This window comes from Orycteropus afer, unplaced genomic scaffold (assembly GCF_000298275.1).
Source record: "Orycteropus afer afer isolate SDZICR_OR568_19922 unplaced genomic scaffold, OryAfe1.0 scaffold00094, whole genome shotgun sequence".
In the NCBI taxonomy this organism is placed as follows: domain Eukaryota; kingdom Metazoa; phylum Chordata; class Mammalia; order Tubulidentata; family Orycteropodidae; genus Orycteropus; species Orycteropus afer.
This window is the reverse complement of record NW_006921681.1, coordinates 9438758-9465995: the sequence shown is the minus strand read 5'-3', so window position 1 is coordinate 9465995 and position 27238 is coordinate 9438758. Positions and strand designations below refer to the sequence as shown.

Genomic DNA, 27238 nt, shown 5'->3' with positions numbered 1-27238 from the left:
TCCTTTAACCAATTCTGGTGACTTCCTAGACTCCAAGATCACATGGGTCCCACTTCCCATGGTATCCCCTGACTTTCTAGTAGCTTAGGGCTCAGTCTGATCCACCTCTGGATCCCCAGGGCCCACCACACAGTAGATGCCTAACCAGGAGTGCTAGGGGAAGAATGAATCAATAGTGAGCACTTGGCCACTCGATGACACTCCCAGGCTAGGCTCATTGGTGGGTACCTGCGACTTTGCAGGGATGTCATGAAGGGGGTCCCCAAAGGCTGCTGTCCCTGTCCCTGTCCCATACCTGGCTTAGCCACTCCAAAGCCGGGCGGGCACTTGCGCAGTGGCACACACAGCCGGCACCCCTCCTGCCTCTTCAGCAGGCAGAACCAGCCCAGCCTGCAGGCACAGATGCGGTTCTGTTTCCGAGTGCAGGCTTGAACTTCCACTTGGTCTGGAGGAGCGAGAGGGCAGCCCAGGTCACTTCTGTAGCCACTGCACTGCCCACTGTGATGCCCACTTTGCCCTCCCAACCAGCCTGGGACTCCAGACAGCTCTGATCTCCAGGAGGTATGGGGACAGCCTTCAGCAAGTGGCCACAGAGTCCCAAGGCCTGCTGTCTTTTCCCAGCTCCACCACGGCATGAGCAAACCACACCTACTCTCTGAGGCACAATGTTTCCAACTCTAAAATGAGCTTAGCTCCCCTCCCCTGGCCCTACCTGCCTGCCCCATGGAGTTTTAAGAAAATTTAGTGAAACAGAGGATAAAAATGCCATTGGTAAATGGTAAAGAGCAGTGGCTGTTGAAGAATCAACGCTGGGGCATGGAGACCACTGGTTTGGGGTAGCTCCAGCCAGTCTCAGATGAGGGGCTGGAGTATCTGGTGATCAGGGGAGAATGCTGGGGACCACCCCTCTCTCTGGGACCCACTTACCAGAGCTGCTGCAAGAGTCACAGCTCAAGCACTCTAAGACCCAGTTCAAGAGCTCAGTGTATGTGTTGTCCTCGCAGGGGGTACACACGGTGTCTGAGGTCGTGGTACAGAAGTTTTGCACATGCTGGCCTAAGAAAGCAAGGGCCAGAGGTCTCAGGAGGCAGAGCCTCTGCCAGGACCCTGGGCTCATCCACTGCTCCCAGAATCCCAGAGTGCTGAGGCCTAACTGGAGAGAATCTTTGATGGCATTCCAGTTCCTCCATTGGCTCACCTTAAACAAGTCCCTCAACCCTCTGGACTTAAAAGCCACACAGATATAAGGTCTAATCTCACATCTGGCATGTACCAACTGTTACTCTACCTCTGAACCCCCACAGCACATAAAATATCTTCCCTTCTACTCTTTCCAGATGCTTGAAATTTCACCAATGGATGCCTGGTATCAGTTAATCATACTTTAGTGAGAACTAGTTTGTCAGCTCCTTTCTTCTTTATAGTTAGCTAAAATTTTCCACCTGTGAGTATGAACCCAAGGGAAAGAAGGCAGTCAAGAATATGTTGTTGTTGTTGTTATTTGCCATTGAGTCGGACCCGACTTGAGTTGCTGAGGCAGTATCACTATGGAAGTAGATTGCCCAACCTTCCTTCAGAGGAGTGGCTGGTGGATTTGAACCGCCAGCCTTCTTGTTAGCAGTCAAGTGCCTTAGGCACTATGCTACCAGAGCTCCTAGTCAAGAATATAGTCCCTGGCAATGTACGAAGGATGAGAATATGGGACTCCTGAAGATAAGGAGAGAAGGTAAGGCAGGGGGTGGGAGAACACCGAGGCAAATCTTTAAGGAGTTTATTCTTCTGAGTCCTATTCCCATCCTGCCATGTTAACTGCTCTGCTAAACTACTACCTTCCAAACAGAAAAAAGAAGAGTCACTGGTGGAGTGACATGGGCTTACCCATGTTTCAAGCCAATGGCTCAAAGCCTCAAAACCTCAACTGGCTTCCTGATGCCTACAGAATAAAATTTAAATTCCTTGTCATGGTCCCTGTTTACCCCTCCCTCCTCACCTGCTGCTCCATCTCCTCTTCATTCACTCCAGGCTACACTCCTGGCTTTGCTATTCCTCAAGCCCACCAAACAGGCTCTTACCTCAGGGCCTTTGTACTAGCAATTGTTTCTGCCTGGCCTGCTGTTCCCCCTATATTTCTGAATGGCTTGTTCTAGCCTCCTTCAGGTCTCTGCACAAATGTCACCCCCCTGACCATCCTACATAAAACAGCATGCCCACTCCATCTGTCTCCATCTGCCTTACCCTGCCTTTTCTTCACTACATTTACCACTCTCTCTGATATGACCACACAGCTATTTCATCTATTGGTTTATTTGTCTGTTTCCTCTACTGGCAAGCTCCATGAGGATAGGGATGTTCTCTGCCCTGCTCTCTGCTGTACTTCAGGCACTTAGAACAGTGCCTGACACACAACAGGTGCTTTCTAAATATATGAATGGATGGAGGGATGGCACTGGGATGGGGGGCCAACGTGGCTCTTCCAGCTGGGGCTAGGCCTCAGGTCTGTCATCTGTGAAACAGGTACACATTAATTGATTCAGTCAAATATGTACTGAGCACCTACTATGTGCCAGGTGCTAGGGATTTAGTAGGGGAACAAGACATAGTACCCGTCCTGGAGGAGCACGCAGGAGGTGCGGGTGGCGGGGGAGGCTGGATAGGAAAGTAACCAGGCCATTCTTGCACAGTATGAAAAGAGCTGCAATGGGAGACATGAGGGGCCAGTGGGGGTTCAAAGGAGGCAGTGTGGGACAGGCTACCCAGGGTCACCAAGGCCAAGGGCTAAAGGATGAATGAGCATTAACCAGGTGAAGGGAGTTGAGACAGTGCACTAGGCAGGGGGAACAGTGGGTGCAAAGGGTCAGAAGCAAGAGCAAACCCAAGGCCAGTCCGTGGAACTAGAAGGAGCTCAGTAAGGAGCGAGGGCTCTGCCCTGCCAGCCCACACCTCTACACACACACTCCCTCCAGGGTTCCAGCCCCCAGGGGCCACACGGGCCAAGAAAGCTCTTACCAGGTGGACACATGCTGCAGCACATCTGGACCCTCTTGTCATAGTACTCTCTCGGCTGGCACCTGGTCTCGTCCCCAGGCTCCGGCGCGTAAGGGGGAAGCATAGGCTGGAGAGGGGAGGGAAATACAGCCATCAATGTGGTCAGCCCTGGATCTCATCCTGCAAATGCCAGGATGCCACTGACTGATGATTTCTCCCTGGGAAGGGGGGGTGGGGAGGGAAAAAGGGACAGAGGGAGGGGGCTCCTTCCTGCCTTCTTTCACCTCCTCCTCCCCCTCTCAGTGTAGCTGGCAGGCCGTGCCTGCACGCCGAGCCACTGCTAGGCCTGGGTGAGTACACCAGGAGAGGGGTACAGAAGGCTTTAACCACATCAGGGCAGGCACAGGGCCCTGAATCTGCCCAGCAGGCAGAGTCCCGTCCCAGAGACCCAGGTCCTCAGCGCAAAGCAGCCCTCTGCCTAGAATGTTGCCTCTTCCCTCTTGCACCTGGGCACATTCCCCTTCCTCCTTCAAGCTGAGTGCCACCTCCTCTGGGAAGTCCTCCCTGACTCCCCCAAACTGATATAAGTTCCTCCTCCTCTGGGCTCTCTATGAACACTGAATATGCTCTATTCTGATAGTCATTTCATCGTTCTGAAATAGTGAACATGCTCGTGTCCCCTGTATGAGTTCACATGCACACACATATGTGCATGCACATACACAGGTCTATGATGCTAAGCAGGCAGAGATGGTGGCCTCATCACCTTGGATCCTCAGCCTCCAACACAAGGGCCACTGCGATGGTGCTCAGTAAATAAGTGCTTGTTGATGACAACTGTGAACATTTATTGAGCACTTCCTGGGAGCCAGGCACCATTCTGAGTGTTTCAGCTGCTCCTGTCAGTGGGTGCTGCTAGAGCCCCACTCAGATCCCTCCACTAGCAGGTGTGCCCCACCCCCCAGTTGCTCTTGCTGTTGGCTGATAACAGCTCCCACAACTGCAGGGCAGCCCCCTGGCCTCCAGAAGGGACCCACTCAGGGATACAATGCACTCCGAGAGCCCCCACAGGATCAGGCTGAGGCTGTTCCCAGCAGAGTGTTACCACACCCTTGCTTGGCTCCTCCCCTGCCCTGTCCGGGTTGCACTCACTCACCCCAAGAACGCCCGCCTCAGGCTCTACTTCTAGAAGCCTCAACCTAAGACAGTTATGTGATTTCAGGAAACCCTCCCAATAGCCCAATGAAGAAGGTCACTTTTATGGCCAAACTTCCAGAGTCAGAAAGTAGAAGAGCAGGATTTGCATCCAGGTCTGTCTGACTTCATGGCTCATGATCTCAACCACTGTGCTCTAAGTTTTCATGAATCAACAAATAGAACAATGAATGAAAAGAAAGGAGAGAGAAGACAAGCATGGAAGGTGCAGAACTGAACAGAATGACAGAGTTCTCCTCCCTTGGGTCTCAGACAGACCCTCAGGGAGCACACAGAGCAGCTGGCAGTCACCACTGTGCCTGTTCCAGAATGCCTGGTCATACCCTTGAGACTTGCCCTCCCTCCTTAAAGATGTGGGCTGGAGGGGGCCCTCTGGATGAGCTATGCACTCTGTGAGGTCCTTGGTTAGTACAAACAGCTTGAGCTCACCTACAAACCTAAAGGTTGGAGGTTTGAACTCAGCCAGCAGTGCCACAGAAGAAAGGCCTGACGATCTGCTCCTGTAGAGATTATGGAGCAGTTTTACTCTGTAATACATGGGGCCGCCATGAGTCAGAACTGACTCCATGGCAATAGGATTGATTTTTCAGTTTTTGCACATCTGGGCATGCTCTGAGAGGGTATGCTTATTTGTAGACACACGTGCACATGTACAAGTCTGTACAAGTAAAGCAGAGTGCTTACACACACACTCAGAGTCTCGCAGATACGTCCCCTCGTAATGACTAGAGGGGCAGTTCTGGGAGGGCAGAGTTGCAGACTGAATCTTATTCCATTAAATCCCCGGCTGCAATCACAGTGCCAGGTCCACAGTCAGTATAAGCTCAATAAACCTCTACTGAACAAGTGGTGAGGACACTCCCCAGATGAGGGAAGACTGAGCACAGCCTCTGAAGTCAGAGACCTGACTTCAAATCCTCATTCTACCACTTACCAGCTGTGTGGCTTTCAGCAAGTGTCTTAATCTCTCTGAACTTTAATACCTAATACACAGGAGTTGGGGAGACTTTCAAAATATTTAAAAACCAGCACAATATGGACTGACCAGTCACCCTAGACATCAACTGTAAACAAACCAATCAGAACAGACATCTCCACAATTCCAGGGATGGCTGGGTCAGCCAACGCAAGCAATGCACTGCCGTCAAGTCAGAGCCGACTCATAGCAACCCCACCTTGCAACACACTGCCGTCAGTTTGGAGTTGACTCATAGTGACCCCTCCTTGGGTTTCCAAGGCGGTATCACTACGGAAGTAGATAGCCCAACCTTCCTTCCGGGAAGTGGCTGGTGTGTTTGAACCACCAGCCTTCAGGTTAGCAGTCAAATGACTTAGGCACTACGCCACCAGAGCTCCCCTAGGTCAGCCAGGCCTGGTCAAATTTTGGCCCCACAAAGGAGGTGATTATCCAATATACAAGGTGGGTTTGCTTTGTCCTCCTCTTCCCTCTCCACAGCTCTGTCTGGGAGTCTGGGGCAGGACAGGCTCCTGGCTGGCCCCTACAGGGGCCACCCAACCGCCTGCTCTGGTCAGCTGCATGCAACATGGTATCAGCAGCAGGAACATTCAGGGGAGGTGATCCAGAAGGGCCAGGTGTTCTGCCGCCAGGCAATGTGTGTCTCTCAGAAGCCCCAGACACTTCTGGCCTCATGTCTTTGCCTGAGCTGTCTCCTCCAGCTGGTACAGCCTTCTGCTTCCTCTGACAAATTCCTTTTACCTTTTAAAAACCTTTCTGAGACAGCACCCCCTCTCTGAAGGCTTCCTTGCCCACACCCCACCCTGAGTTCATCCCTTGGACCTGGTGTCTCAGACATTCCTCTGAAGTGGCTCTGAGCAGACAGGCTGACATCATTTTACTCACCACAGCTGCAGCTTGGGGTGGCTTTGTTGTTGCCCCAGGGCCTGCACGTAGCAGGCAATCAGGCTCCATCACAACTATCACTTCCTGCAGGGGTCTGACCCAGCACCAGGCCATGAAGCCCAACATGGATGCACCTCACATGGCCTGCCTCTGAGGCTCCATCACCCATTCCCACCCAGGCCAGGCCAGGCCAGGGCCAGGGCCAGGGCCAAACGTGAGGACAGTCACTTGGGTGAGGTTGGGAGAGATGGAGGTAGCTGGGAAAGGGGAGTGGAGGTCATTTTGCACAGCAGAGTTCAAAACAATGACTTCAACTTCCTTCTGGACTATAAGCTCCCATGTGCATGTGAGTACACACAGGCATGTACACACATGTGCATGCACACACATATACCCACATGCATGGATGTATGCATATACCCATGCACACGTGTGCATATATACACACACAGGCACACATGTACATACCTGCACACTCATGTGCACACACATGCACAAGAGTGCACACACTCACATGCTTAATCCTGGTCTCTCTTCGTTCCCAGGCTGGTCCTGGACCAGGCTGCCAGGCACCCTTGGTAAAGGGCCAAGCAAGGACTTAGGCCCCTCTATCTGGGCTTTCACAGTGTGTGGAGGGGGCACTGTCTATGTCTAAAGCACTTGGGGGTCCATCCCTAATGCAGACACTTACCGACTCAAACCTCAAGGGTGTGCCCAGGAAGCTGTACTGCTAACACATAAAACAGAAGCGAACAAACAAAACCTCCCCCCTAGTGATGACGATGCTCCAAGGCTAGCACTAGGTAGAGCAAGGTGACTGGGAGCGCAAGAGGAGGAGACCCAATAATGAAAACACTGGGGCTGCTCCGAGCTCCGAGCCACCACCTACACAGAGGAGCTGTCCCTTCTACAGCCTCCCCTGCACACACCACTCACTGAACATTAGCTGAGACTGAGGGCCTGACAGCCCCCTAAACCCCTAAAACGGGTCTTCCCTGGAGGCCTCTGCGCTGTAGCCTCCATCAGGCTAGGAGCTTCCCAGGGGAAGGGCTACGCTGTGCCTCCCTGCTGACAGAGCCCCCTCCCAGGCACTGCCTCCTCCCTCAGATAGCATCCTCAACGGCAGGGAGGGGCTGCACCTCCTTCCTTTACAGCCCCCTCCCCTACAGAGTAGTCACACAAGTCTCAACAGAACCCGACACCCTGGGTGGAGCAATGGCACTGCTTCATCCCAGCAGTATTTTAGAGAGTCCTTCACCCAGAAGGACCGTGAAAACCGCAGGGCCAGGACAAGCTCCTGGAGGGGAAAGAAGTCATCGGCCCCCCAGAGGGATCTGGCAGAGCAGAGCACTGGAACGGTCTAGCTGGGGAGAGTATTTCCTGTCAGGGTTCCAAAGGCTTGATGGGAAAGCGTCCAGCTATGGCCAAGTTTGTGCTCTTGCGTCTCCCATGGGCCAAGGGGTCCTGGCCGCCAAAGGCAGGCGGCTGGACCACCAGCACCTCTTCCTCCCCCAGCCTTCCACCCCTCCTTCCAAATACTTTCCCATCTCCAGCTTCCATATGAACCACCTTCCCTCCACTTCCTCCTGCTGCTACACCACATGGCTCCAGGCCCAGTGGCTGGTGGAGGGGTCAGCCCTGCCTTGAGTAATCTTTAGGCCTGTTTATCTTCTTGGACAGGAAAAAAACCCGCAGCCCTGTCATGGCTAAACAATGAGGAACAGAAAGCCCCTCACAGAGCAAGGACAAAAGGTCACTTCCTCCAGTGTGAGGCTCCCAAGAGCAGGAGCTGAGCCCAAACCACAGCCTTGGGAGCTAGGCACAGGTTACCACAGGGTCCACACAGGTGAGCTGCCTCTGGGAAGCATCGGCCATAGAAGCCTCCAGGGCGTTCGCTTTGAGTTGAGGAGGCTTGGACTCCCACCCTACTCCCACCCCAAAAAAGGATCTCTGATCAGCTGTTTAAAATGAGGAAGTAAACCGAATAGCACTGGATTCACTCAGCATGTTTAGCCAAGCCAATCTTTCAAAACATGTGGTCCCAAGATGAGTATTTGGAAATCCTTGATGAGAGCTTACTGCCCATTTCACAGATGAGGAAGCTGTGGTCTGGTGGTGGGAAGTAGAAATCAGAGAATACACATATAAAGAGATAAAAAATTGCCCCCTGGATCTAACAACAAATTTGTGAGGTAGGTCTGACTGTGCCTATTTCACCGAAGAGAAAACTGAGGCACAGAGTTGAAGCCACGTCCCTGGATCTCCCAGATACTCTGGGTCATTCCAGGGCCTTGTTGGTGGCAGGCTGCTAGGGGACTGGGCACAGCACACCCTCATCTGACCACAGGCCTCCAAGTGGCCTCAGAGCAGGATCCACAGCCCCTACATCCTCTCTTTAACAGTGGGCCCACTCCTCCTCAGGGAAGAGTAGCTAGTATGTACTAGGATGCCTGGGTAGCGTAAACGGTTAACACACATGGCTGCTAACTGAAAGGCTGGAGGTTCAGTCCATACAGAGTGGCTGGTGGGCTTGAACCGCCAGCCTTCTGGTTAGCAGTCAAATGCCTTAGACACTAGGCTACCAGAGCTCCTCCATACAGAGGTACCTCAGAAGAAAGGTCTGGTGATCTGCTTCCAAAAAATCAGCACTTGAAAACCCTATGGAGCACAGTTCTACTCTGACACACATGGAGTCACCACCATGAGTCAAGGTTGGCTAGACAGCAACTGGTTTAAATGTACTGAGCACCTAATACATCCCAGGAGCCTATACATTAGAGCCACTGTCTATATGGTCTTCTCACCAGCCCTGGTAAGGCAGAACTCTTACCAATTTCTTAGATTCTCAGAGGTGAAATGATTTGCCCAACACCACACCAGGAGAGCCCACAGTGCTGGTGCCTCTTATTCTGTCTCCTTCCTCTTGGGGACCCAAGCTTCCCCTCCCTCTGGACACAGACCCAGGACCCAGGACTCCAGGGGCCCAGCTGAAGAGCCCAGCCTCGGCACCCCTGCCCACCTCTCTGCCTGTAGCATCCATCCCAGGCAGAGGCTGTGTTTGCCACCCCGCCACCCCATCACCACTCCAGGTTCTCAGCTTTGGCCCTTTGGGCAGGAAGAGAAACAAGGGGATGACGGTTATGCCTTAAGCACATGCTATGTGCCAGGCCAGGCTGCAAGCACTTTATGGAATCCCATGCCAATCCCAAAAAGCAGGTGGTTGTGTGCCCACTCCAGGGCTCAGAGAAACCAAGCCACTTATCTGAGATCCTCCAAGAAGAAGGATGGAGTTGGGATGTGACCCAGGCTGATACTCTTTCCCCGGGAGAAACCTTGGCCTCATTCCCGAGGGCTGAAGGAACTGGCTCCTGCGCTCTGCCTGGTCCTGGAGTCCCGCTATGCCACCAGCCCGTTATCCACCTCCAGTACTGAGCTGGGGCCCGGGCTCTTACTCCCTCTCTGCCTCTCTCACACACACCCTCCTCAATGTGGGGGACCTCTTTTGGGCTCCAGCCAAAATCTTCTGATCTCAACCCTGACCTATTTTCCTCAGTGACCACTCAGACACCTCAGAATGAGTTGGCCTATAGGAAGGCCGTTCAGAATTGAAGACCTGGCTCTTCCCAGAACTGTCATCTAGACACTGGACTCGGAGAGGCTCCGGCAGCTCCTCAGCAGCAGGGCCGAGGCAGCCAAGGCTCCAAGGCAGAAGAGGCACAGCATCTTAGAACTGACAGGACTCTTAGACATCACCTCTATAACCTCCCGTTTTAATGGCAGAGGAAGTCAGAGGCAAAGGTGAACAAATTCATTTATTCATTCTACAAACATGTACTGCACACTTGCAACAGCCAGGCACTGTTCTATGGGTTCAGGATACAACACTGAATAAATCAAACTCCCTGCCCCCAGGAAGCTGATACTCAAGTCAGGGAGACATAGACACAGACAGGATAAAATGTGAAATAGGAATAAGAGCTAATAAGGAAAAACTATAGCAAGGTGTGGGACTAGGAGCAGCAAGTGTTCCATCTCCAGCCAAGAGGCCAGTGTCACTGGAGCAGAGGAAGGAGGGTGAGGAGGTAGGAGACCAAAACAGCAGCTGTGACGGTGGTGGCGGCAGCCGCAGTGGCAGCCCCTCATAAAAGCTTGAAGTTGGTACTATCATTATTCCCAAGTTACAGATGAGAAAACTCAAACTCACAAAAGGTTTTCTCACCTCCAGAGCTGTGTTTCTTCCCTGACATCAAGCTGACATGTATGCTGTCTCCTGTACCCCAGGAAGACAGGCTTTCAACCCCCAGATGCAGCCCAAAGGTCCTTCCTCCCCACACACAGCACACCCTCTGCTCTGGACAGTAACCCAGCTTCTATGTACCTCAGTTTCCTCGCCTGTGAAAGGACAGTGTGGTTCTCTACATGATGATCCAGCCCTTCTCCAATCTAGTTGCTATAAAAAGATGTTGTCTGCTGCATTGTAAATTTTGGTCAATGACATGAGACAAAGTATATGTGAACTGCTGTATGAAAAGTGAATTTACTCTGTAAATCTTCACCCAAATCCTAATAAAAAAAAAAAAAAAAGATGTTGTCAAAAAGCTTGGCCCCCTCCTGAGGCCTCAGAAGTACCTGTGGGTGGGTGGCCCACCCACATGATAGATGGAAAATGTGAATGAGCTGGGAGGTGGAGATGGGTGCGGTTGGGCGGGGACAGCCTGAGCAGATAACCTTCAGGAGATTGGGGGCAGAGGTGTTGCCTCCCAGGTACACTGGACAGCAGGCCTCTTAGGAGGGGCTCTGGACTTGGGGAGTACAGGACCACGGACTTGAGTTCCCACAGGAACTGGGCTGGCCCTGCCAGGTCCTGGCGAATTGGGGGGCATCATTTACTCTCTCTGAGCCTCAGCACTTTCACCTATAAAATGAGCATCAAAACACCTTGCTGTCTCCTCTTAGAGTTGTGAGGGGCAAAGTGAGAGTGTTGTCTTAACTTAGGTCCATGTATTCTTACAGACTCCTAGGAGTCCCTGGGGGAGCACTAATGGGTCTGCAAAGCCCCTCCGTTGTTGATATATGTTAAGGAAGATGAAAACTGAACTCTTTCTGCCTTGTTTTTGGCTAAGAAACTGGAAGGCCAAGAGCAAAACCCTGCACAGCAAGTTGCCTGGTTTAGGGAGGTGCTGGACTGCCCATGTGGGCCAAGAAGGTGGCTCCCCATCTCCACACCTCAGGGACAAGTCTGGAGAAGCTGACCTGTGACCCTGGGGTTGTGGGTTCACCCACAGGCTGGCATCAGGCCTATTCCTCAAAAAGTCAAAAGGTGAGAGACCACAGCTGGCCAGTTGCTTTTGGGGGGGGCGGGAGTAGCAGGGTCCTCACTGGGGCAAAAGGAGGGTGTAGTTTCCTGAAGACCAGATGTCAGCCTCATGGAAATATGACCTCGTGTCATCTCAAACTCCCCTCCCCCTGAACAGTAGGCACACCTGGAGAAGTGATGTTGTTAGGAGGGTTGGTTTTGACTCTTAGTGACCCTGTGTGCAACAGAAGGGAAGTCTAAGTGGTGAGTGGCTGAGGCCTGAGGACACAGTGTCCAGGTGAAGGGTGTCCAGTAATGTGATGGTGAGTCCCTGAAAGAAAATGAGCCTGGGGGAGTGGGACAGGAGTGCAGGGGAGGGAAGGGCACAGGGAAGAAAGAGGTAACTACAGGGAGGAAGTAGGAAGAGAGCTGTTACATTGTGGGGAATTGCAGTCAATATCGTGAAACAAAATGTGTATGAACTGCTGGACGGAAAATGAATTTACTCTGTAAACTTTCATCTAAATCACAACAAAATAAGTAAGTAAAAAGAAAGTGTGTCTCAAAGCCTGCCAAGGGCAAGCCAAGTCTTACCCGGTTTAGTAAGATTTACCTGGTAGATCAGATAGGACCTTTCCTGCCTGCCATTCCCCCTCCTCCTGATCCCATCCCCACTCCTATCCTGGAAGGCTCAGAAACTTCAGCTAGCAAATGGGGGTGAGCATGAGCTCAGATCAAGATGGGGATATGGGGAGGCCAAGCTCTCATTACCCCCAGGCATCCAGGCGGAGTACCTGAAGCAGAGGACGGAAGGCTCTTCAAAGGAAGCCCAGGCGGGATTCAGACTATGAAAACAAGCCTCAAGGTTCTACGACATAGTTAAGGTCCCTGTGTAGTACAGATTGCTCTCGGCTACTAACCCAAAGGCTGGTGGTTCACATCCACCCAGCAGTGCTGCAGAAGGCCCAGTGATCTGTTTCTGCAGAGATTACAGACAAGAAAACTCTACGGAGCTCATTTCTACTACGTAATAAAAACCAAAAACCAAACTCACTGCCGTCACGTCGGATCCAACTCATAGCGACCCCTCCTTGGGTTTCCAAGGCGGTATATCACTACAAGTAGACTGCCCAACCTTCCTTCGGAGGAGTGGCTGGTGGGTTTGAACTGCCAGCCTTCTGGTTAGCAGTCAAATGCATTAGGCACTATGCCACTAGAGCTCCCTACTATGTAATACAGGGAGTCAAGATCAACTGGATAGCAACGGGTGTGGTTTTTTGGTTTATGACACAGTTGTTGTGAATAGTGGTGCTTAGAGGCTTTTAATGATTCAAGCAGGTTCACAGAAGGAGGACACTGCCCAGTACCGCTGTCAGGGGTAGGAAGATCCCTCCCAGAGATGTGAAATGGGCGGTCGGGGCAGGTGTTGTTTTCTAGGGCCATCTTGTTGTGCAGCTGGCTCTACTAACCAAACAACAACAGCAGTTGCCATCAAGTGGATTCCTACTCGTGGCAACCCCACTGTTAAGCTGAACTGTGCTCCACAGGGTTTTCAATGGCTGATTTTTCAGAAGTAGATCTCCAGGTCTTTTTTCCGTGCTGCCTCTGGGCAGACTCAAACCACCAAATCTTTCAGTTAGCAACCAAGCCTGGTAACCGCTTGCATCACACTGGGACTCCCGAACAGTCACACACAATTCTGGGCATGTATGTTTCCAGAAAGAGGGCCCGTGGTTTTCTTCAGATCCAAAGAGGTTCATGAGCCCCAACAGGCTAAAAGTCCCTAAGATCAGGGATGTAAAGGTTTCCAGCTAAGCATAAAGTGCTGTGCTCACAAGGGGTGTGGCCATTGGTTACAAATAGCAAGATCTGTGTCTTCTCCCTTTCCACAAAGGTCCCTTGAGGCCAAAGCATCCCAAATATTAGGTTCCCCCTACCTCTGACCCCCTTATCACTGTCACATTCTGCCAAATAACATCTGAGAGTCCTCAAACTGGGTCATCCCAAAGCCCAGAGAGAAAAAATTCGCTCCAGTAGGCATCAGGGCTGCGTCAAGCACTTTCTTTTACAAGAAAAAAAAAAAAAACCTGTTGCTGTTGAGTTGATTCTGATTCACGGCGACGCCACGTGTGCAGAGCAAAACTGCGCCAGAGGTTTTCAAGACTGTGACCTTTCAAAAGCAGACGGACAGGGCTTTCTTCCAAGGTGCCTCTGAGTGGGTTCAAACTGCCAACCTTTCAGATACTAATTGAGCACTTAACCATTTGTGTCACCCAGGAGCCATCCCCAGCACCACTTGTGCTAAGAACAAAGATGATTCTCATTTTACAGATGAAGAAACTGAGGCTCAGGGAGCCATTGAGCCACTAAGGAGCAGGACCAGGGCCGTCATGCAGGTCTGCCTAGTTCTGGGGTCCGGGTGAGCTCTTGGGGAATTGGGCAACCCTGGCCCAGCTGACTTCCTGCCTTTCCTGTTCCCAGGCCAACACCTTGTGAGCACCCCAAGCTGGTGGCCCTCAGTCCCTTCTCCTATTTATAAATAGACAGTGAGAGAGAGGAAGGAAAAGAAGGGTAGGCCTGGGGAAGGGGGAAGAGGCGACTACCCCAAGACAGTGTTATTTGAAAGGACTGGAACTGTGACACCAGCTACTTTTCCTTCCACCACTAGACAGAATTTTTCAGGGTCTTCAAGGCTTTTTAATTTTCTGGAGACCCCTCTTGGATGCCAGTACCCTTGGGAAAGGGTCACACTCCCAGCCTCCCCATGAGCATCCCTAGGCAGGGATCAACTAGCTGCCAGCTGAGGGTAGGAGGGGGACATGGTGAAAAGGAAGAAAAATTTTAGGCTTCAGGGAATAGAAAGTTCCCTTCAAATTATACTTCTGGTGGGGGAGGGTGTCAGAGAGGATATTTCTCTATTTGTTTTGATTGGGGGGGGCATGAAAATATACACAGTAAAACATACACCAATTCAATAATTTCTCCATGTACAATTCACTGCCATTGATTACATTCTTCAAGTTGTGCAACCATTCTTGCTGTCCTTTTCCAAATTATTACACCACCATTAAACTCACTGTCCTGAGCTTCTCATCCAACCTTTCGAGTTGCTGTTGTCAATTTGATCCCATAGAGAAACCAGAACCCAAACTCACTGCGGCTAAGTCAGATCCCGACTCATAGCAACCCCTTCTTGGGTTTCCGAGGTGGTATCACTACAGAAGTAGATTGCCCAACCTTCCTTCCGAGGAGTGGCTGGTGGGTTTGAACCGCCAGCCTTCTGGTTAGCAACCAAATGCCTTAGTCACTATGCCACCAGAGCTCCTGAAGAACACAGTGCTCAAAGCAGACCTTCTTTGCCAATTAAGCTAAACTATTGTTTGCTTTAAATATGACTTCAGGATATTGTTTCAGTTTAAGGTTTAAAAGATTACCTCAAGGCAATAGTTTGGGGGGTTGGTTTCAAACCTATACTTTTCACAGAGCCAAAAAAGCCCAGAAAGAGTGTTCAGACCCAGTAGAAACACCTACTGTGTGCCAGACACAGTGCTAGGCACGCTCACATACATTCTCTCATTTTACCCTTGCACCAACACAATGATGGAAGTATTACCCCATTTTACAGGTGCAGAAATGGAGTTTCTGGGAGATTCAATGCCATATCCAAGCCCACATAGTAGTGAGTGGCTGACCAGGCGTTAGCTGCAGCTATATCTGCCTCTGTGTCCAATACTCTGACAATTTTACACCCTATGACCTGGCTTTGCTCCCTCATTGGATAGCTGAAGGGCCCAGAAAGGGTCAGTGACTCCTTTGAGAACACAGAGTGAGCAAGGCTAGGCACAGTAGGTTCAGGGACTCTCCCAGACAGCAGGGCCTGCAGAGCCCTGGATGCAAATGCCACAGCTGTGGGAGGGGGTGGAGGGATCTGCTCAGTGACCCAAAGACCCTCACACAGTGCACATCAGAAACCATCCTCAAGCAGTAGAGAAACCGCATCATTCTCATGGCAGGTCCCTGCACCTGGGTGTGGTGGGAGGTAACTAGGCTGCTAGGGCCTCCATCCTGGAGGTTTATAGGAGCCCCCACATGGGGTTCAGACGCATCAGGCCAGGCTATCACAGAGATGCCAGGCCAAGTGGCAGAGGCTTGTCTGCCATCACGGAGAGGAGCCACATTTGCGTCAGGAAGGACTGACCACATCAGAGTCGGTGGCCCAGGGGTGACACATCCCACTCCCCACCTGCTGCCTGTGATGTTGCTTCAGAAGTGAGCAGACAGGAAGCGCGGGCTGGTATCCGGTTCTCTAAGTGCAAGGGTACAAAGATGCTCGGGTGTGGTCTCCGTCCCCAAGGAACGCCCCAACCCCTCCCCATTCTCACCCTCCACCAAAGACTGTCAATGCCACCTTCTAAATCTCCTCCACAGCCCCCCCTCCCACCTTCAGCAGCTCTTGTCAGCAATGGCCTCCTCACTCTTGTCCCCAGCCTTCCATCCCTTTCCAGATGGGCCCAGATCCACCTTGCTACCTCCAAGTCTGTCCCTGCCTAACAGCTGTCATTGGCTTTCACTGCCCTCAGCCAGGAGCACAACCTCCTTAGCCTGGTGTCTGGGTACCACATGTCAGCATCCCCACCTCATCTCATCACCTGGCATTGTCAGCCTCACTGTCTAGAACACGGGACAGCATGTGGCTCCCTCCACCCTCCTCACGCTTTTACTCTTGCCATCCCCTCCACGCACACAGAGATCCCCTGGCTCCTGGGGTGTGGTGGGATGCTCCTCCTTTGCAGAGCTTACTCCTAACTTCTTTCATCACTACCAGAAAACCTCTGAACCCCCAAATGGGGTCAGGGTCCATCCTGGGGCTCCAGTGGCAACCTGGATACATCACTATCCTGCCCAAACCATCTTCTGGTTTAATTATGTTTCCCTTGTGTCTTCTCTTCTAGACTGAGCCCCTCATGGGCTTCCTCTGCAAACCCTCAGATAAACTCAGAGCAAGATGGTGGGTTTTAATTCCAGTCCTGCCATTTACCAGCATCAGTTCTGTCATCTATAAAATGGGGACAACAACAGTGCCCACGTCACAGGGCTGTTAGGAGTCACTGAGTACACCATGCAAAGTGCTCAGTGGTATGCCCAGCCTGTCGTTAGCACTCAGCATTAACCGTTGTGTTTTTATTACTCATTGCACTATAGCCAGCCACAGCAGGTGCCTGAGATGCTGATGTGTTTAACAGAAACAAACTTTAAATTTCCAATTTGTTGAAATGAGTTGGGGCTAGTATGAATGAGAGCAGGGCAGGAAATGGGCTTATAAAGAGAGGAGGAGGGCCTTGTCAGTTGGGGGAGATTGAGCAACTGTTTTCAGATAAGAGCTCACCTCAGACAGCTCAGGAGTCCCTGGATGGTACAAACAGGTAACACATTCATCTGCTGACCACAAGGTTGGAAGGTCAAGTTCACCCACAGGTACCTCGGAAGAAAGTCTTGATAATCTAATTTTGAAAACTCAGCCATTGGAAACCCTATGGAGCACAGTTCTACTCTTGACACACATGGGGTCATCATGAGTCAGAATTGACTTGACAGCAGCTGGTGGCAGCTGTCTTGATTATTACATCAGGGCCAGAGTTTAAGCACAGAGATCTACAGCCCGACTCAAACCAATGAAACAAACTCACTGCCATCGAGTCGACTCCAACTCATAGCAACCCTCTTTGGATTTCCAAGGCAGTAAATCTTTAAGGAAGTAGATTGCCCAGTCTTCCTTCTGCAGAGTGGCTGGTAGGTTTGAACCACCAGCAATCAAATGCCTTAGGCACTATGTGACCAGAGCTCCTGACTACCCAGGGTCAAATCTTGGCTCTGCCCCCAGTGAGCTGTGAGATCCTGAGTACATAGCTTAATCTCTCAATTTCCCATTCTGTAAAATGGGGATAATAATAGGTGTTCAGTGCATGCAATGCATCTGACCCTTGCCTGGCACTCAGGCAGCACTCGTGAATGTCAGCTTATAGCCCTTGGTTCACTGCACCCTCTCTTTGTTTGGAGTGTCTCCCAACTCCAATGGGAAGTGACAGAAGAGGGGTACTTTAACCCCCACTTTTCAGGTGAGCAAACCAAAACTCAGACAGGAGCTCGAGGGGTCCTCAAGTGTACTGGCAGCAAAGCCAGACAAGCCCCCAAGAGTCCTGTCCTCAGTGCCAGTGGGGACACATCCTGTCTCACAGCTGAAATGGCAGAGTGAGCCAGCCTTGCCCAGGTTCATGCCCACCCCAGTATGGCCAGGGGTGACTGAAGCCTGGCTCACCCTGTGGATGATCATGACAGCTCCAGGGACACACAAGGCTGACACCAACCAGACCTGGGCCACTTGCCTCTAGATAAAGCAGGGCTTGAGGCCAGAGGGGCTCCCTCTTCTTCATCTGTCCATCTGTCTCCAAGCTAGGTCTGTGATTCAGTCCAAAGGCTTCCTCCTCCCTGAAGCTTCTTGTCCTTTCTTTCCTGTTCTGTGGCTACTCTCAGCCCAGAACTCTGACCTGAATCATTGCAACAGCTTCCTAATTGGCCTCCCTATCTCCAGTCTATCCATCTCATCTGTCCTTCACACTGAGGCTTAAGTGATCTTCCTAAAACACTGTCTGGTTCTGTCACCCCTCTGCTCAAAAACTATCAATGGCTCCCTATTGTCTCACAGGAGGTGAGCAGGGTAGCTGAGAGCCTGGACTCTGGAGTAAAGATGGCTGGCTTTACTCCAGACTCCCTACTTGTTAGCAAGCAGCATGGAAGGAGTTTTTATTCTTTTCTTTTTTCAATCTTTACTCCTCAGTCTTTTCATCTGTAAAATGTGACTCATAACAGCACACACCTCATGGGACTGTTGTCAGGATTAAATGAGTAAACACCTGTCAAGTGTTTAGCAAACACCCCCGTACACCCCAAATTATAGTTGCTATACTTTTTCAATATAATTGTCATTCCTACTTCCATAAACTGGCCCCAAACCGGCTGACAGCTCATATGCCCTCAATGCTGGTAGCAAAATCTGTGCTCCAGCTAGGACAGGCTAACCTTTGTCCCCTGCCACTCCTGCCTCCATGCCTTTCTCCACACCATTCTGCCACCTTGGCTCCACTCATCCCAGTCCTGCCCTTGGGAGCTCAGCATTTTAGAAAGAACCCTGCATGGGCATTGCCAGAGGAGGGCCCAAAGGAGGGTAGGATGGGGTCAGAGTATCTATCTTATCAGGTGGATGACAAGAAAGGATGATGGCAGTGACCAACAAGCCAGGCTAGGATCAGAAGAAAGTTAAGGCTTTAGGTGAGAGGTGATGGTTGCAGAGAATGGGGGAATCACACAGGGTGGTAGGGGAGGGAGGGCTCGAAGAGCAGGGAACACTGACAGGAAAGAGCAGGATGTGTAGGTTGAGATGCCACAAAAACAGCAAATCAGAGGCCAATGATGGGGTCACTGGGGAGCCTGTGAGTTAGAGACAGACATCCAGGCTATATGTCAGCAGCCAGGAGGACAGGCAGGGCATCCAGGGAGTCCCACTATTTAAGGCACAGTTCTGGGAGCCTCTCCTCAGAGACACCAGAACTGCATCCCCAACTCCACATGAAGTCACTAATTCCCTCTACTCCCCCCACCACTGCTCCAGTCTGACACTTTCAGCCAAAGGATTCTAAAGCTGGGGTGAGGCTAGGGTTGGAGGTTCCTTGCTAATTGAAATTTACAGATGGGAAAGCTGCAATTCAGATGGGAGAAAGGTATTGGCCAAGCACTACCTGAACTGGGGGCCAAGCAGGGCTGGGGCTCAGACTCCAGACTTGCAATGCCCACTGGGTCCACCCCACAGTCTCTGACATCTCTCCTGAAAGGCATCTGGAAGCACTCCCACAGACAGGACAGCCCAGAAGACATAGCACACAGTCTGCCCGTCTCCAAGTCCCTCCCTTCTCCGGCTCATACCCCAGGCCCACTCAGTTCTCTGAACCATGGCCACATCAGACATACCCACTGCAGGGCCGAGCTCAGGCTGAGCCAGACGGGTGGGCCACTGTCTGGAGGGCAAAGGAAAACAAATAAAACCCCCTGGGGATTTCTGTCCCTGTCTCAGGTCAGAGTGGCTGGGTCAGCCCAAGGCCATGGCACTGAAAGGGGACAACGAGGGGGTTTGCTGGGCCTCTCAAGGACAGCCAGCGCTCCTGAGTGGGACTCACCCTGTGGACCTGCACGTCACTCTGCACTGTCAGTTCTCCCAGCAAGACATGCCTACTAGTGTCTGCTATCTGGCATGGAGGGCAGCAGTCCTGTCTATCCTGGGACTGAGAAGTGGGCTGCAGCCTCCTCTCCCAACATTCAACACTTGGTGCTAACTAGCTGGCTACTGGACCTTCTTATTTCAGGAATGGATCAATAATAGTATTCCCAAGCCTGCAGAATTGACTGTCAGAGATTTAGTCTGTTTCAACCCTGCTCCTCTATGAATGGAGGTTCAGAGAGGGAGGGTGGCTTGTCACAGTCCGACTGGAAAGCAGAGCCAGAGTCAAGACCAGAGTCATTAGCTGGCTCCCTAGACTCCACTCAACTCCCCCCAGCATTGCTCACACCTCAGGGGCAAAAGGAAATTACCTCTTTCAAACCTGAGGTGGTAAACAGGCACTTCCTCCTCCCGAGCTCAGAACCTCATGCCCCAAACCACAATGATGTCACCACCATCAGTGACATCACAACGCATCACGGTGGAAAAAGACTGAGCCCCAGAGATGTGGTCCCTGGGCTCAGAGCACCAGCCTAGCAGTCAACAGCTAGGCAGAGAAAGATGAGCACCCCAAACTCTCGGCCATAAAGGAGGAAATAGGACTTAGAACCGGGCCAAGGGAGGGTGTTCCTAGCACCGGTGACACAGGACTTCTTCTTCGAGGAAACCGCCCATTTGCACAAGGCTTCCTCTAACCCGTGGGTTCCCAGACAGCAGGCCCTTCATGCATGCTCACAGTGCGGACTTTCCCACACTCTGGGTCCCCAAAGGGTTTGGGTTCTGAACTTGAAAAGGTGCTAACTAGGTGGCAAGGGCCAGAAGGTAGGAAACCAATGAATCCTGTTCTGCCCAACAGTTCCAAGATGACAGGCAGCCAAGAATTCTTGACTGTCACTGGGGCCTGAGACAAGGAAATAATTGCAGCCAAAGAAGGGGGATATAGGTCAGCAAAGAGAGAGGCTGGAAACCAAAGATATTAACAGTGAGGAGCGTAGGGCTCTCCTTCCTAGAACTTTTAGAACCACTCCCTCCTTCATGGCCTTTGTAAAGCATGCTCAGAGCTAATACTGCCCAATGTTCTAGGGACAGTGTTGGGACCAGTGCTGTAAGGTCCTATAGTGATGGATACTTAGTCCCAGAGAGGTTAAGAAACCTGAACAAGATCACATAGCGAGTCTGTGACAGTGCCTGAGTAGGAACTCTAGTCTCTTGATACGCAGGGCAGTGCTCCTTCCTCTTGGAAATCACTTAGGGGCTGGGGAACAGACAGCATGAATGCAGAAGAGCAGCCCCGCATGCACACACACACACACACACACACACACTTCCTTTCCTCAGGGTCATGAGCTCCACAGAATGAAGAGGGTTTAGAGACAGTCTGGAATTAATCTGTACCCATTTTGCAGGTGGGAAAGTTGAGACCTTCTGCATCCTCTTCACAGAGAGACCATGAGATCCCTATGTACTATATCAAATGTGCCCCTAGCTCACCTCCAAATGGCATACAGCACCTGTCACTCATTGAAAGGTGTGGGAGGGGCAGGGGAGTGATTTTCTGAGTCCCTCAGGCCAGTAAGGGGGTATCAAGGCAGGAAGCACAGCTGGGAAAACGTGGGCAGGAGGGAAGCTAGCTGTCTTAGGGAGGGTAGACAGTAAAGCCACCTGGGCAGGAACTCTAGGCAGGGGGCAGCTGGAGGTCTGCCCACCAGGCCACTGGGCCCTCAGACTCCCCAGATGGTACCTGCCTGGGCCTGAGCACCCTCCCCATGACCCAGAGGGTCAGGTCAGGCCCTGCAAAGACATGAATGGCTCAAATAGAAATTAGTGCACTTCAAAGCCCATAAAGAACTTAAATTTTTTGTTGTTGTTGTTGTTTATTGTAGTGAAAACATCTATAACAAGACCTATGCCATTTCAACAATATCTAGAGGTATAATTCAGTAACATTGGGCCATAAAGCATTTTTAATTCTAACAGCCAGCCAGTGAGGGGGGAATTATTCTCATTTTATAGATGAAGAAACAGAGGCTCCCAGAGATGAAAAGACTTGCCAAGGTCACATAACCAGTAGATAGCAGAGTGAGGGTTTCAGTGGAGGTCTGTACGATTCTGAGTTCTAGCTCTTCCTCTAAATACTGCCTGTCTAGCACAGGAGGGTCTGGAGCCAGAACCCCGGCATCTCCACTTGGCTGTGCTCCCCCAGGAGCACCCCTCTCCCCACCCTAGTCCTTGACTTCCCTCCCTACCTGTTTCCAGACAAATCCTGCCTACGGGGGCTCTGAGTCATTGCCCGTGGGCTGCCCCATCACTAGCTAGTGTGGGGGATGCAAGGTCTCACGAGAAAGGCAAGGTAACAAGTACTCTCTTCATCTACAGATGAGAAAACAGTCTTACAAGCTTGGCCCAGGTCACAAAGGCAGTTAGAGGCAGAACCCAGGTCTGTGTGACCACCTGGCAGCATGGCTCCTGAAAGGCTGGGGCCAAGTCATGGTCATCTCAGGGTCCCCAGAGTCAGGCATGGGACTGACTTTAGAGTAGGTGTGCATGAATGTTGAGGGAATGAATGAGTGAATGAATGGCACCGCCTCAAGGGGCCTGGCCACCTGACCACTACCCACAGCCACACACAGGTCTCCCCTCTGGGATGTGGTCAGTCACAGGTGAAAGAAGCCTGCTGGGCAGCTGGTACCCCAGATCACCCAACTCTGCGCCAATAGCTAACGTCCCCAGGCCAACCAGAGAGCTCCCATCCTCTCCTCCAACCAAGCTGGTCAAGGCCCCTGGGTGGTAAGGAAGAAAACATTAGCCCCTCAGTCTCAAGTCTTCCTGAGACAAACTAAAGCCCAGAAGGTAGAGACCCTCTCACCCTCCTCCCCAGCAAAAAGCAGACAGACAGACAGGGTCCTTCCTATCCCCAGTAGACAGCACCAAGCACTCACCTATCCTGCCTGCTTTTCTGGCATTTATTTGTCAAATGAATGAATGAATGGTCAAACTGAATGAACGAATGATGTATTGCAGATGGGCAGGTAAATACAGCTTTTAACAGAAGCAAAGTCCCAATGGCAAAGTGAGCTTGCCTCACCTGCCAAATTTGGGTCTCCTTGGGGCTCTTTCTGCAACTCAGATCAGTAATCTCAACATTATTAAGTACTTACTGTGTGTGAAGGACTAGACGAAGGGGAGAAATGGGGACAGGGGCACTGGGGAAGCTGCTTTGGAATCAGGCAGACCTTCGTTCAAACCCACTATCCCCATCCCATAACTCTGTGATCCTGGGAAATTTCATGACCTTTTTGAGCCTCAGTTTCCATATCCCTAAATGGGAACAGTACCATTCACCTCTTAGGTATTGCTGTAAGTGTTTCAATGAGATTCTATGGTAAAACACCTAGTATAGTACCTGGCACTTAGTAGATGTTCAACAAACAGGAACTAATGTGATAATAATGAGGAGAAGGAGAAACCCTTGGTCCCTGCCCTCAAGGAACCTTCCATCTATTGAGCTAGAAAAGACACAACTAAGAAGCCTTCGTGGCACAATGGTTAAGCATTCCCTTGCTAAGAGAAAGTTTAGCAGTACGAACCCACATAGTAGTTCCTCAGGAGAAAAGACCTGGTGATCTGCTCCCACAACGATCACAGCCTGGGAAACTCTCTGGAGCAGTTCATCTCTGTCATATAGAGTTGCTATGAGTCAGAATCCACTTAACCACACATAAAAACAACAACATAACTACACTTAAAAAAACCAGAATGTGATCTGCCCTAGAGAGGACCAAAGGACTCTGAGCATTGGAAGAGAAAAGAACCAAATCCAACTGCGAGAAACTGGGCAAATGAGGAAAAGTTTCCAGGAGGGGGCAGCATTCGTGAAAAGTCCTGAAAGAGTAGAGTGTCAACAGGACGAGATGGGGGTGAGGGGTGTACCAAGGACAGGGATCAGCATGGCAAAGGCATAGTAGGTAGACACATGATAACCATCCAGTCATCCATTTCTCAGGGTATGAGGTAGGTAGGTGGGAGCTGGGAACCTGAAGAGGTTTCTGTCTTGGCCACCGGGAGCCACGGATTTCCAGGTGGGAGGAGAAGCGCTCCAGGCTTGAGAAGGCCTCTCCAGCAGTGCTATCCAAGAGAGATCAGTGGGAGTGGGGACAGGAGGCCTGTAGCAATAATGGGGGGGGGCCTCTGAACTGACAATGGAGCTGGTGGTCAAGAGGGGAGGGATAAGAGAGATGCTAGGAAAACACCTCTCAAACAAGTCAGGGCTCTGGCCAGGTATCCTGCAGAGAAGCCCTGTGCCTCACGCTCCCTGAGGCTCACATGGCCCTGGAGTCACCCCAGAAGGCCTAAACTCAGCAGCAGGAAGCCTCTCCCTCAAGAGCCTGTCAAGAGGCTGGAGACCACAGCCACCAGCAATCATATCCATTCTCCAAGCCGGCACTCTCCTCACCCAAAGTCCACCCAGAACCTCCCCTGTTCTCAGGACAAGCTTGGGGGCAGCCCACAGGACCCACTCCTAACACCCACTGTGGGTGAGTCAATTCAAGTTAACAGCCCCATCTTTTGCCATTAAGAACTGGACTCTAAAGATGTCTTTGGCTTTGCATCAGCAAGTCACTTCAGACATGTCACCACAGGAGCCAACACCACCACCCCATCTTCTTCCCCGTCAAGGCATCCAGATGGGTCAGTATACCCCAGTCCTTCTGGGCAGGATCATGAGGGAGAGGGTGCATGCACAGCTCCTCCCAGCAGGAAGAGTGACCCACACCCTTACATGAAACAAGGAATCCTCTGAGTCTTTCCCTTCTCTGTAAAATGGGGTTATCCTATCTTACCAAGTAAGGCATTTGACTGCTAACCAGAAAGTCGGTGGTTCAAACCCATCAGCTGTTCCATGGGAGAAAGATGAGGCAATCTGCTTCCATAAAGATGTACAGCCTTGGAAACCCAATAGCGATCACTATGCGTTAGAATCAACTCAATGGCAGTGGGTTATCTTACCAAACATGGGGACAGCCAAACAAAGCAAAGGATACGGAATCAATCTCTTTGTAGACTCTCTCAGTAATGTTAGGTTTTTTTAAAAAAAAATAAAAAACTTTTTATTGTGATTTGGGTGAAAGTTTACAGAACAAATTGGTTTTCCATTCAATAATTCATACACATTTTGATTACTGACCTCGATTATAATTCCCACAATGTAGCAGCACTCTTCCCACTTCCTCCCTGTATTCCATTTGTCCTTCTTTCCAATCCTTTCCTGCCTCCTGAGCTTTATCCCGGGGCAAATGCTGCCCTTTGGATCTCTTATGGTTGGTTGTTCTAAGAAATACGTATCTCCCCGGTGTTGTTGTTGTTATGTGCCGTCAAGTCGGACCCGACTCATAGCAACCCCTCCTTGGGTTTCCAAGGCAGTATCACTACGGAAGTAGATTGCCCCACCTTCCTTCCAAGGAGTGGCTGGTGGGTTTGAACCACCAGCCTTCTGGTTAGCAGTCAAGTGCCTTAGGCACTAGGCTACCAGAGCTCCTTCCCGGTATTAGTGTTCACCTTATAGGCCTGTCTATTGTTTAGCTGAAAGTTGAACCACAGGGGTGGTGAGTTGGGGTGATGTTAGTTTTGAACAGCAGCTCTGGGGTCCCTTGGAGGCGTCATCTGCCTTGATAAATAGCCTATAAGGGCTCCCTCATCTCCTCTGTTCCCAGAGCTCCAACACAGGCCCTTCCAAGACCTTAGCTGAGGGGGCTGGAAGACACTTTCTCCTCCCTCTCACCCCAGAGTCCACCGGAAACAGGCTCTGAAATGGTCCCTGGACACAATCGGATGGGTTCTTGGAAAAACACTGGGCAAGGGAGAAGGAAGACAGTCACAGTCCGACTGTGCCCTTACTAGGCACTGACTGCACACCTTGCCCTTACTAGGCACTGACTGCACACCTGGCCGGTTTGCTATGTCCAGCAGCCCTGGTGTTTCTAAGAAAGGAGAAAACCATAGCCCAGAGAAAATAAAGTCTTCTGAAGAGGGTGTCAAGGGCCAGCCGTAGGGGCAGCGCCCCAAGAACGACCCTGCAAGTGGGGAAGCCTGGTTGTGGTAGTCGTAGGAGTAAGGAAGGAGGGTCAGGGGTCTAGCGGGGATCTGGCCAGGGCCTCTGACTGGCCCCAAACGCCCTAGCCTAGGCTCTGGTGGGTGGACGGGGGAGCCCTCCACTCCACCCCAGGTTTGCGTCCTTGCGCCGCTAGGCTTACTACGACCAGAATTCCGCCCAGGGCGCGTGTGTGCCAGGTGGGTGGGCACCGAGGCCCCAGCGGCGTGCGCTTCTCAGTTCCCCGGAACCACTCACCTCTGACACGGTGGCCCGGGAGGGCGCAGACCTGGCACCCCGGCGCTGCGCAACGGCAGGGTAAGCGTGAGGGGCAAGCGCCTCCATGGGACCATGCAAGTCATCAACCTGGGCGAGTACCGCAGTCCACAGCTGCAGTCCGACAGCCAGTGCTGCCCAGAGGGCAGCGGGCGCCACGTTGCCGGCGGCGCGACGGCGTCCGGCGGTGCCTTTTGGCCCTTAGCGCCCTTTTGCCTCGGTTTACACTACGCGCGCTGCGCTCTTGCGCCTCTGACTGAAAGCGAAAGCAGGCGCCGGTGGCAGGTCTAGGGAGCAGGGACCGGGCGGGGCCGGGCCTGGGCGGGGCCGGGCCTGGGCGGGGCCACCCCACCCCCACCCCTGGTCTCTCAGACACAGCTCCTCCTCTCCCTTCCCATCACCAGCACCACCACCACCCACAGCGGGCTACTGGACTCCTGAACCCGACTCTTACCTACTAGGGCAGAGTTGTGGCTGCCCTAAGCCTGCCAACCCATCACTTGGTCGATATGCCCAACACTACTCACAGTCCTCAGTGGCCCCTCAACCTCCTTCTAGAGCCCCCTATCCTTAGAGTCATCCTTTCCAGTGCTGGGTGGAGAAGGAGTGGGAGATCAGCACTGCGGACAGGCGCACCAGGTTTGTGGCTGCTTTGAGGCTGTGCCTCTTAACCTGCCCTGCTGCCACCTACCCCTCCCTGAGGAATGGAATTTGGAAAAACATCGCGTGATGCTGACACACTGTGGGAGAACCAAGGGGGTTCTAGACCATTCACTCATTCTACCTCTAGACCCAGACCACCTGGGTCTGAATCTCTGCATTAACCTCATAGGGCTATTCTGAAGATTAAAGGATAGCTCAAACAAACCAACCAGACCTCAAGTCAATTCTGACTCATAGCTACACCATGTGTTACAGTGTACAACTGCTCCATAGGATTTTCTTGGCTGTAATCTTTGCAGAAAACAAACCAACCAGGCCTTTCCTCTGCAGTACCACTGAGTAGGTTCAAAAAACCTTTAGGTTATTAAAAAGAAAAAATATATAGGAGCTCTGGTGATATAGTGCCTAAGGCACTTGACTGCTAACCAGAAGGCTGGAGGTTCAAACCCACCAGCTGCTCCTCGGAAGGAAGGTTGGGCAATCTAGTTCCATAGTGATACCACCTCGGAAACCCAAGGAGGGGTCCTTTTGAGTTGGATATACATAAGTGTGTGTGTGTGTGTGTGTGTGTGTGTAAATACATGT

The 27238-nt window shown here is 51.6% G+C and overlaps 1 protein-coding gene across 1 annotated transcript in view; it reads right to left on the bottom strand.

The window, feature by feature from the left end:
* TNFRSF1B (TNF receptor superfamily member 1B) overlaps positions 1 to 27238 on the bottom strand; it is a 50525-nt gene that overhangs the window by 12781 nt on the left and 10506 nt on the right. The window contains exons 2-5 of the mRNA XM_042781189.1: positions 25973 to 26181; positions 3007 to 3112; positions 928 to 1056; positions 296 to 445 (exon numbers count right to left, since the gene is read on the bottom strand). Of these exons, the coding sequence (XP_042637123.1) occupies positions 296 to 445; positions 928 to 1056; positions 3007 to 3112; positions 25973 to 26181 (594 nt within the window). The remainder of the gene's footprint in view (positions 1 to 295; positions 446 to 927; positions 1057 to 3006; positions 3113 to 25972; positions 26182 to 27238) is intronic.